The 12148-nt window shown below is 38.3% G+C and overlaps 1 protein-coding gene across 2 annotated transcripts in view; it reads right to left on the reverse strand.

Annotated features, from left to right (window-relative positions):
• vps50 (VPS50 EARP/GARPII complex subunit) overlaps positions 1-12148 on the reverse strand; it is a 90971-nt gene that overhangs the window by 49529 nt on the left and 29294 nt on the right. For both annotated transcript variants that reach the window (XM_020920700.2, XM_055157012.1), the window contains exons 13-18: positions 9224-9350; positions 7381-7466; positions 6831-6925; positions 6299-6397; positions 3237-3327; positions 189-371 (exon numbers count right to left, since the gene is read on the reverse strand). In XM_020920700.2, the coding sequence (XP_020776359.1) occupies positions 189-371; positions 3237-3327; positions 6299-6397; positions 6831-6925; positions 7381-7466; positions 9224-9350 (681 nt within the window). The remainder of the gene's footprint in view (positions 1-188; positions 372-3236; positions 3328-6298; positions 6398-6830; positions 6926-7380; positions 7467-9223; positions 9351-12148) is intronic.

The raw sequence follows: 12148 nt of genomic DNA on the forward strand, positions 1-12148 counted from the left end.
ATCCATCCGACTAATAGAATTGCAGATGTCAGAAGACGGGTCGGAGCTGTCACGGTGACTGTGATGTCGTTGTGTCTGTGGGCAAGACACTTTGCCTAGTGTGAATGTGGTGTGAGACTGAGTGCTTGGTGGTGGTTGTTAGTCTGTCCCAGGGCAGCTGTGGCTACAACAGGCCAAGCCGAACATACCCCGTTAGAAGCTAGCACATCCTCGCTCTCCTCGTCCTTCTGCTCCATGTGCATCTCAAAGGGGTTTCCTCCCTGGAGGTAGAGCTGGAACAGGCTGAGCTCCTGGCCCGGCACAGCCCCAGACGAGGCCTGTTTGCTGGGGGACACGGAGGGAGAGCGGCACTGACCCAGGAACTTGAACTCCTGTAAGCACACACAGAACTGAGCTAGACAGTTGCAAAACAGGATGGGCAAAAATAAATACAGCATCTTGATAACCAGATGATATTTTGGTAATCCATCATAAATGTGCCGAAACATATTTTGTTATTAGAGGTGTTAGTGGTATGAAGAAACCACAGACTGTATAAAAGAAGTGGACTAAATGAGTGTGACGTCACCCACCATCATTACATTTAAACTCAGCCAAAATGACTGGAGGCCGTGACAAAGGCCCTGGTCCATTTCTGCCGGGTGTTTGATTGACAGGCAGAGTAGCCAGTCAGAAGATAGTATTTTCAAACGTGGTTGACAGCACTCCATCTACTAAGCTTAGCTGTCTTCATTGCGTTGTGCAGACCTTGTGATCAGAAATAAGGCACACACAAATGTCCCAAACTATTTCCACAGTCTTTAAGTGTTTTATGACTTGTAAATATTAGTAAATATGTTTACAGGCCATTTTCATGTTTGTTTTCCATTTGCTAAAATGCCAAGTGTCTCGAGCTAAAATGTTAACAGCCCATTAGTAATTACAGGGCTATTCTCATTTGTGTCTGCCGTTGTTTGTTAAGTTGTTTGTATAGACCATATTATAATTCATATTTTCCTTTTGTTTGTTTATGTTGCAGAACCACACACACACACACATATCGTGGCATTTAACATAGGCATTTGACACAGTGGATTTTAATCCATGCTTTTATCATTTAACCACAGACTATTGTAATGCACTTTATGTTGGGCTCAACCAAACGTCACTTGCATGGCCACAAATTGTCCAGAAAGCATCTGCTCCACTCTTGACTGGCATTAAGAGCTGAGACCACATCATACAAATTTTAATGTCCTTGCCTTGTCTCTTACCGTAAAATTCTTTTAAAACCCTTTTATTTGTTTTAAATGCCTCCATGGCCCTGCCCCATGCTGTCTCAGACCTGCTTCAGTCCTCTGCCCCTGCACACTCACTCAGGTCAGCAGATCATTCTTTGCTAGTTGTCTCAAAATCCAAGAGAAAACTTAGTGAGGACCAGGCCTTCTCTGTCATGGGTCCAATACTCCAGGCTTTTGATTTTTAAATCAGCTTTTAAAACTCACCTTTTCATTTTAATGTTTCACTGTGATTAATGTTGACTTTTTAGTGTCTGGTGTGTTTTTATGTGTCCATGTTATTTGTCATCTGTGTCTATTTTATTACCTTTAATAATTTTTGGTCAACTGTGTTGTTTTTAATGTTCATTAGAAATAAAGTTGGATTGGATATCGACAAAGAGTCAAATAATATTAGTTTGTTATTAGTATTATTAGTATTAAGCCTACAGGTATAATTATATATTGTTTAACATGTAAATCCTATTAAATGTAGTGTAAATTATTATTGGCATCCCATGTGATCTTCGCAGTGACTTTAGGAATGGCTGCTATTGATATATTCAATATTAAAATTCAAAACAACATCTCTGAAAACAAAATCATCAGATGTCAATTAAAGTTATTACAACAGAAACCTCACATATGACTTTCAGTAATGTACTGTATATAGTTTAGGATGAATTGTCTGATGGGTCAGACATCTGAGGTGGAATTTGCTGGCATTTTCAACATAAATAACATGAAATGATGTTTCGACAGTGGTTTCAAGAAGTGGTATTATCCTCAAAGACTTGAGTGTTTCAGGTGAAAGGACTTTAGGGCATAAGATGAATATGACAAGTTTATGGAGTTGATCCCAAACAAATAATGAGAAGGAGAAACATGTGTGGACATTTCTTTGAAACTCCTGTAGTTATATAGAATCTTGCCCTCCATCTGAAACTATGATCAAACTACTCATCAAACTCCAGAACATGAATGCACTCCGAACTGAGAGTGTAGGATTTTTTTTTTCTAACTGTGAATCAGGCACTAAAAGTAATGTACCATTGTGAACCTGATGTCTTGTTTATCCCAAATCCAAAATGAAACAAAAACAGGACAAGGATCTGGCAACATGCTGTCATAGCATTTTATCCAGAACAGTATTACGGTGATTTGAGCCATTTTAATGTTGTTTAACTTTGTCTGAGAGCCACACAGAATCCAATTGTTTTTATGAGAAACTGTCGCCTGCAGACAAACTGAAGCTGGCTTTGGGTCCATACTGTTGATTGGCAAATGAGTTTTTTAGTGAGCTCTATCTGAGCATGAAAGAAACAAGATGAAAAATAGATTGTGTAGAAAATTAGCCCCATTTATCATTCACAGGTCTGTGCATCTGCCTATTTGATGCACGCTGAATTTAAAGTGTTCCTCTATCGACTGCATACATTACACCAACCCCGAGTCACATGGATACAGATTAGCACAATGCATGCCTAGCATGTTTTACAGTGGGGCTTTAACCTATCGGTCTCCATGGACACAAGCAGGTGGCCAAGGTAAGAGTCTGTAGAAAGGTCAGTTACAGTACAATGAATCCATGCAGACAAGCAGGGGACCAAGTTACAGGTAAAGTGTGTGGAGAAGCAAGCCCGCTTACAGTAAAGATGCATGGTTTTAAAGGTGCAATAAACCATGCATGACATGAAAGAAATGGTATTATTTTAGTCTATCTGTTGTTTGAAATGTTCCACAGTAAAACTAGAACTTATCCATCTCCATAGGGGCAAGCAAGTGGCCAAGTTACATGGCAGGTCTGTGGAGAGGTAAACCCTCCCATCTCAGTGGACTAAATGCGTGTGACATCACCCACAGTGTTCGGCTCCAAAGGAACTGTGTTAAGGGTAGCAGCTATGGGGGTGAAAGCCATCCTCAGGTGGTGAGCAAGTTAGATTTGTCTATTTTTATATACATTCTATGGCTGTGACTCACGTGCAGTTGGGAGATGTTGAAGTTTGACTTGACAGGACACAATTCCCATGTCTCATTTTCCAGGAACATCCTCAGCTCCTCCAGACGAGCCCTGTTTTCAAACCACAATCAGCATGTGCTCTAAGGTCACTTTAAGGTCATTAAGGCATTAAGTAAAGGTGCTGTAACAGTTTTCTTTCTGTATTACATATCTTATAAGGGCCTACATAAAAGTAAAATTGACTCTTGTGAGTTTTCAGCAATGTTAGAAAGTTGTTACCTCCTCAAAAACATACCCAGAGTTGTGTTTTGTTTCATTCACACATGTTTGATTAACCCATCTGTTTACGTCTTCAAAGCTCAAAATGCTCTGTTTCACCTTGTGATGTCATGTAGTTGCAGTTTTCAAGTTAACAGCTTTTACTTTTAGTTCAGTAGAAATTGGCAATTTCACAGCTGAAATTATCCAAATTGTACTAGTGAAGGTGTGTGAAGTTTAAAACACAGTGGAGCACTTCCTGTATTACCATATGACATCACAAGGTGGGCTGTTTTCCATTTGAGAGTCTAAATATGCAGAAGTTGTATGTTAAAACATGCGAAACAAAACACAACTTTGACTATGTTTTTGATAAGGAAACATTATAAGACAGATCATAAAACAGCATATTATGGGCCATTTAAAAAGGTGAAAAACTAGTTCATCATAAACAGTTTAGCCCCAAGTTATTCCTCACTTACCTTATCTAATCTGAACATCCTAATTATTCACCACAGTGAGTTTATAAGCACTTTTCACAGCTGTCAGAGACCATGGTTTTGATGGTTTGGGTGTCATGTACAAATACAACTAGGATGCTAACCACAGACTGCCTCATCCTATAAAAAAATCACAACTAGATGCAGACATAACACCGCAAACATATTTTGACCTTAGGGGCTGCTGTACTGTATCTGTACTAGGGCAAGACAAATTTTTGCTCAAATAGTTTGAAAAAAGTCAGGTATAGACTCTTTATATTTAATGCTGCTCCAAGAAAAACACAATAGTTTGGAGTTCTATGACTCGTTTTCAGACACATTAAGTGAGTAAGTCTTCTAGTGACAAAGGATGTGTGTTGACAATATGAACTCATTTGAATATTTCCCTTCCAAAATATTCCTGCTTTGGATTTTAGGGCAGAAGAATAATGAAAATATATATATTGTTGAAAACGACTGCAACTTAGGAATCCAATTACGATTCACTTTGCAGGTTCACGGTCTATTATTACTTATTATTACTACTCAACTACTACAAGAATCCCATGCGTTTCTCAAGGCTTTGTAAAGGTTTAAACTTCAAGGTAAACCATTTTCCCTAAATATACAGGGTGTGTTGGTGTTTGTCATGGATATTCTATTACTCAGAAAATTGATAATTTGGTAATTATGCCAATTGAAATTGTGACTATATTTCATCCCTAATGACTGCCCTCTAGTGGTCATTCGGGAATCAGAGAACCAAAGTTACACTCCTGACTCTTCTGTTATAAATCTGTTATGAAGCCCTGGTGTCTGATTTCATATTTACCCAGCACACTCCACTTCAGTAGTGGTTTTCATAATATTTGCTAGAAGTAATTTTTTGCTCAAAACATGAGTATTATTATCTTAACAGTAACAGTTCTCTTACTTGACATGACAACAAACAAGACAATGATAGATAGGTTATGGTTGTTTTCAAAAGAACTCTTCAGATTTATAACAAGGACTGTCAAGTGGGCTGGAAAGTCCCATTTGCGGGTGGTTCTTCACTAGGCTGAGGCCCACAGCAGCACTGGGGTGAGCAGGCTGGGATTGCTGATTGCTCTGATCCGTTTCATCACAGGTAAAGAGAAGGCTGCTGGGTCCTGGGGAGCACTGCACAAATACACTTTCTTGGATGAGTTTGCAGAGTCAAGACAAGACAAGATGTGAGGACACAAACCACTGAGAGAGAAAGTGCAGTAAGCTAATGAGACCAAAGTACTTATTGATACGTGTAAACATTTGCCTGAAATTATATAGCAGCCCCTTAAAACAATCAAAATGGAATTGCAAAGGTTACCATCATTTCAGGAACAGAATTTCCTCTGAAAACAAAACAACATTCCGTTTGTAGACAAAAAACGTGATAACCTGCAGTTTAGACCTCTACAAACATGTTCTGAAATGCATTGGATTCTTGTATTAGAACCATGTACTTATACTGGCATGGCTACCAAACACTGACAAGCCACACTACATAAAGAGCAAAGGAAAACAATATTGTAAGCCTTGTTTCGTTGCACAGTGAACTGAGGAGACAGCAGTGCACAGAGAGAAGTTTTAAGTCTTCAGCTATAATTTAAGGGGTACTTTAAAGTGGGGGTATTACACTTCTATTGTGTAATAACTGCTAACAACATTTAGATCACATTTAGATTTATTGTTTTGGAAATGTTATGGCAAAAACAATGTATTAACATGTTTAAAATGCCCTCCCTTCCTGCACTACTGCATATTGCATCAGGTTTCTGAAGTTTTAGTGTATTTGTATGTGGGTTTGTATCATGCTTTTGTATACTTATGGGAAATTGCCATTTAGGAACATGGATGACATAGGCTGAGCTTTGGATAGGATTCTACTGCTAACCATAAGAAGGGTTCAAATAGGGCCCAGGAGAGATCACTAAATGACTGAAACATGTATGGATGACACCTAAAATAACTTCAGGCATGTTTTTGATGAGGAAACAATGTTATAACATGGGAAAAAGCTTCAAAAGGTCTATTTTGCAGAATATCCACTATTTAAAGTGTTAACCTGTGACCTGTGTAGGGATGGAAAATGACACTTTTCTCCTCAAAACACACATATCCAATTATGTTGAATAAAAGTTTAAACTTTGAGACCTTTGAGGTGAAAATCAGCCTGAAATATCAAATTAAAGGCCCAGTTATGATATCAGCTTAACCAATATCAAGTCTTGACCTGTGGTTTAAGGTGTACTTTAAAATGCAGTTTAAAGACTTCACCTGTGGTTTCAAGTGTACTTTAAAGTATAGTTTAAAGTCTTCACCTGTGATAGTGTTTGAAGTAGTTGACGCTCTGGCGTTTGATGGACTCCTGCAGCACCTCAGATTTACTGTCACAGAACTGCTCACCCACCTGCATGAGCCTGTCCACAGGAGAGCAGAAGACATGATTCACAACACGCACAAACAAATAAGATACACTAAAGATTTGACAAGATGTACGTGTAGTGTGTCAGACTAAGACAAACTTTATGGATCCACAAAGGAAATTACTTGGACACAGTAGCTCACACATCACATTATATTACAGTAACAAAGAGTAAATGGTAATAAAACTTCTAAATAAGTGTTGTTTTTTTCCCTTTGCAGTTTTAGTGCAAATTACGTTAACTTTGTGGTCTTAAACAGCCAAAACCAGTAAAAGTAAATCAATGTTGCTGGATTTTGAGGGGGGGGGGTTATATACAAACTGTAGGGGCTGTAGTAAATGTTCTCTGCAGTACAAAATTAATGTTGGACAATGCTGTGCTAAAAAAAAACAAAAAAAAACAGATGTAAAAGGAAAGCGCGGGGCACCTGCTGATGATGTCCAGGACCACTATAAAGTCATCGTATTTAAAACTGGACATGTCTGTTCCCAGGATGAAGGGCTTGACCTTCAGCTGTACATCCTGCAGAGAACAAATGCCACTGTCATGAATATGAATAACACACACACAACGACTCAAACCACACATACACGGATTCAAACCACACACACAATTACTCAAACTACACATACACACACACAAATACTCAAACCACACACACACACACACACACACACACAAAGAGTCAAACCAGTAATACAATAAAAAGTGCACACATTAATTTTGTGTAATTAAACTAGGCCAAAATAAAAGCCTTACAGAGGCTAAAAACAATAATGAATACAATCTGCCTTTTGTTATGTTTTAATTTTAAAAACAGGCCATTTCTGTCAAGAGGACTGTGAATTTATTATGATATATTTAGTCAACTGTAATATTGATAACTGCATTGTCCAATATTGCAATATCAATAATATCACAACATATTGTGCCGCTCTACACAAACACTGAGGATGAGGCATGCTTAGACACTGCACCTGCCAAATCCGCGTCAGCCCGTGCTCCAGCTTCTTCTTCACATACGAGCGGTCCACCCCCTCATCCGACTCCTCTGCCGTGCCACCTACAGGGTTTGTTTTGACAAGACATTTGGATTTAGTTTTAGTCTTCTGACTAAATGATTATTAGTTTTAGATTTAGTCAAGTCAAAAATAAAGCCTGTCCAAATAACAGATTTTGAAGTATGATTTATTGCTGCAGAAAAAAATATCCTGATAATCTATAATATTGAACCACTTTATATCAACATTAAAACATCACTTCTGTCATTTTTTTTTCAAAATGAACCCAATTGTAAAACATAATTTTCACCAAATCTGTATCGATGTTGAACAATACCAATAGAGGGACCCCGCACGCAATAGTTCTTGACCATGAATACATATTGATCTTTCTTTCATATACCAACTTATCAAGAATTACTTTTGTTGTTGTTGTTTTTCCCATATCCATGGAGAGTTTGCCAGAGGCTAGTTAAGGAGCTAGCTATGGACATTTGAGATGGTACTCTGAGGTCTTCCAGAGGGAACACTTTGAGGGGATGAACCACTGCCATCACCAACCAACACACCAGAGCGGAGTAAGAATGAGGCGTTTCCTGTTGTGTTCACCTGGTTCTCCCTGGACATTGCTTTGATGCTGCAGGACACAGAAGAGAGACACTTTTGGATCTTCCTCTCCTCAAACTGCCCTGACAGAGGATCTGCTGAACCTTCCTGTCCAGTCCTTCTGTTATGATGCACTAAGACCATTGACGAAGTGTAAATGTTGCTGCAGCAAAACTTGAATTTCCCCCGGGATCAATAAAGTTTCTCTCGCATATTGCATGATAAGTTCATAAGTTAATATGGTAATTATCATGACACGTGTAGTCATGACAAAGATACCTTGAAAAAAAAATCTGATTCTAAGAGAGCATCTTTTCAATGTACCAAAGATTGAGGAAAGTATAGAAGAACTTGTGACGTGTTGTATTGCCGTTGTCTCAGAGATAGCAGACAGGGTAAATAAGTCAGGTCATGTATTTTATGTTGGCATTAGGGATGGGTATTCGATTAAATTTTCTTAATCGATCGTCAGGAGAATTAACGATCGATTATCGATTAATCATTAACGTTTTTTTATATTAAAATTTATCATCATTATTATTACTATCTGCACTACTAATCCGCATAAATAAATTCAACTTTACAACATATAAACTGTAACCAATATAGAGTCACATCAGCCTGTTTGAGATTATAATGTGTTTAATGCAGCTTTGTACAAGTCTCACAGAAACTAAACTTAAAACCACATGGCTAATTTGCATAAATTAAGCAAAGAAAAAAACAGCTCTTGTGCGCTGATGCGACACAACTCAGTGGAATACAGGTTAGTGTGACCATATTTGCGTTTGTCAAAACCAGGACACCGTACGGGGGGTGGGAGGTGGGGATTCGTCATCGACATTGCGCTACTCTCTCTCTTTTTCTCACTGGACACCAAAACATCTGTGCTGCTTTGTACACTGTGCACATGGCCTCCCACTTGTCCTGAACGCAACGGAAAGCGTGGAATTTCTTGTACAAGTCATCGTTAAATGTGCATTTGTGCTTCGGCATGTTGCAGGCTGATCGACTGTTTGCGTCTTGCTCCTTCTGAGTGCAGAAAGCTACATGTACGGACCGCAGTTTAGGCACAGTAACCTACATTCAGTTTGTCGATTAAAATGAACGTAATCAATGAAATTCTTAATGATCAATTATCGATTAATCGACTAATCATGCCCATCCCTAGTTGGCATATTGTATGTGAGGGAGGACTGGAACAGACTATTACCTGGAGTGTTGTCCTGCTTGTCATGCTCCTCGTGCCACTGCATTGTACAGTGGTAGCTTAGCATCACTTCCCACAATGCCTTGCAGAGGTCTGTCAGACATGGAATGTAACTATCCAGTGTAATATGCTGTGAAAAAAGAAGAAATTTAAAAATCAGGTCATAAAATAATATTAAGAATTTAAAAATAACAAGCATGACAATTTTAGGAGCAAAAATAAGTACTTTCAGTTATTAAATATATACTGTAAAACCTCTGTGCTCTCTGACAAGTTCACGACGAACACTGGCTCTCCTCAAGGAAGTGTATCATCACCATTGCTGTTCATTATGTCAACTAAATGACTCTCATCCAGGAAAGCATCAGGCTACATGAGACACATGTATGAGTGAACACCATTAGAACTTTGCCATGTATTTGTGCAAAATGTATCTTTCCATTGTAGTTTACAGAAGATATTCTTGAGGTCAAAATATGTCCACCATGTGCTCTCTCCATCTAATTATAAATATTTTATTGTCCAATAATCGGGAAGTGCACATTAGCATTTTCGTTATTACTGTAATGGCAAAATCCACCGGTGGTGAATAACTAGGATGAATAATGAGAAGACATAAGGTAAGTGAGGAAGACCCGTTTAAAATTAATTAGTGCTGTTTTTCATGTTTTTAAGACAGCACAAATCTGGTAGAACACCTTTAAAGGTGGTTTTGCATAAAACACTTTCAAAGGTAGTGTCCTTTCCTGTGGCCAAAACTCTGCTGAACGTTTTCTGTGGTGCTTTTGTGGAGAGACTCTTGACCTTTTGGATTATAGGCTGGTACAGGAAGCAACTGAAGCTTAAGAGAACTCGCTCAGGGAAATAGCCCAAATTGCAGCAAACACAGAGCATGAGTCTGAAGGGTCCGAACAGTGTGAGCAGTGTGCATAACACGTGTTCATCTGGAGACACAGACGCAGCTCAAACAGTATGAGATGACCCCACACACTCACTGCAGTGAGTGTGAGCTGCTGCCCTCAGGTCAGAGCATCAGTTGCCGTGCTCAAACAAGACAAGACCACACGTCATTCAGCAACTAAAAAACTGCACAAGTCTGATCCAATTATTAATCCAATTTATTTTTAAAATGATGTCAAAGTTTTACTTCAGGTTTTTGGATTATATTTTTTCAATAGTTGTTTTTGTGTTTTTATAATGTCATTCACTTGATGTGGAAAGTCTTATAAACAAGTGTTTTTACTCAGTGCAAACCAATTTCCTCACACGGTCTCTAAATGATGTCCTACTAGGAGAGAGAGAAAATAAATACAGATGTGTCTTTCCCTCTCTATATATCTCATGGATATTTGACTCTGTATCTGAGCGCACAGACCTTCCACAATCTGAATCTACTTCAGAGCTCTGAAATGATCTGAATGATTCTAGTGAAGGTGAATGCAATAACACAAGGGCTCTTCCTGGTTTCAATATATTTCATATGCAACATGTAAATAAAACAAAAACATACAGGTATATTTGTGAGTTAAAGCAACACAACACAACTTTCTGGAGGTGGCATGCCATCTGCATGATTGGACAGAAATAGAAAGTGGAGAGAAGGTTTTATGCCAGACTCTGGAAGATTATTGTTGTTTTTCCATCACTTAAAATTGTGTTGGTTTTCAGTCCATTTTTGGGGTAAAACGTTACACAGCGTAGAATGAACTCATTAAAAGAAATCAGCACATGTCACTTTGAAATTTCTCTTAAATGAATGTCTGACTTTGTCGTCTACAGGGGCATATCCTTGAATCATGACATTATGTAAAACTAATTACTGAGCACTAATTGTTATTCAGGCAGCTCAGCACAGAGAGCAGCTCAGCAGGGCGCCTACACCTTAAGAACTGTCTTAACGAGCTACAAATGAACACTTATATAATGAGAACTATCTGCAGAGGAAAACAGGGAGGCACTCAGGAGAAGAGGAGGGGGAGGGGCTGTGTACAAGTCCACAAGGCCACAGTACAATGCAGTACAAGAAAGTACACAGAAACAAACACAACAGAGGGTAATAGAATTTTCAGCACATATCCTGGTGTTTTCCCAAGAGCATTGAATTGTGATTGTGATTCTGAGCTCTGTTAAATGCAGTTCTAAGCTCAGACTCAAGCCAACACTGTAATAAGCATTTGTTCTCACAGTTTACACTATTTTCTGATCCATATTATAATGTTGTATTCTCATCAAAAAATTTTTTGCAGTTGTGTGTTTGGTTGTAATGAGATTATAGTCAAAGCCAAATCGTCTGACATACCTGGACTTGTATTGTGTTTTGTTCACACATATTTAACACACAAACTCATGCATATTTAGGCTTGTTTTTTCTCAGACAAAAAACACTCTGTTCCACCTTGTGATGTCATGTAGTGAAACTGAACCTAAGGTAAAATGTAGGAGTTAACTTGAAAACAACAACAACAACAATGTACAAGTAACAAGTAACAATGTGGAATAGAGCATTTTGAGCTTCAGAAAAGTAGGCAGACTAATAATGCAAGATAACTCAAAGATGTGTGAATGAAACAAAACAAACTCCAGGTATGTATTTGGTGAGGTAACGACATTATAACTAACTTAATGCTCAGAAAAGTACATTTTGTGTAATATAGGACCTTTTAGTTAAAAAAGGCATAAGATGTCCCCAGATCCAAAAGTTAACATGTTCAAATCAAATGCTCCTTTCATTGACACCGTTGTCAATAGGGCTGGGTATCATTCAGAAGTTGCCGATACGATACATACCTCGATACACAGGCCACAATATGATACATGTCTCGATACAGTGCACTTTCGATTCAATATGATATATTTCAAATTGATTCGATACGGTTCAATAAAAAATAAAGGCTAAATCGTGGCTGTGATACTAAAGGTCTTTGTTAA

This window comes from Boleophthalmus pectinirostris, unplaced genomic scaffold (assembly GCF_026225935.1).
Source record: "Boleophthalmus pectinirostris isolate CB_2022bp ecotype Guang Dong unplaced genomic scaffold, ASM2622593v1 HiC_scaffold_21, whole genome shotgun sequence".
NCBI lineage: Eukaryota > Metazoa > Chordata > Actinopteri > Gobiiformes > Gobiidae > Boleophthalmus > Boleophthalmus pectinirostris.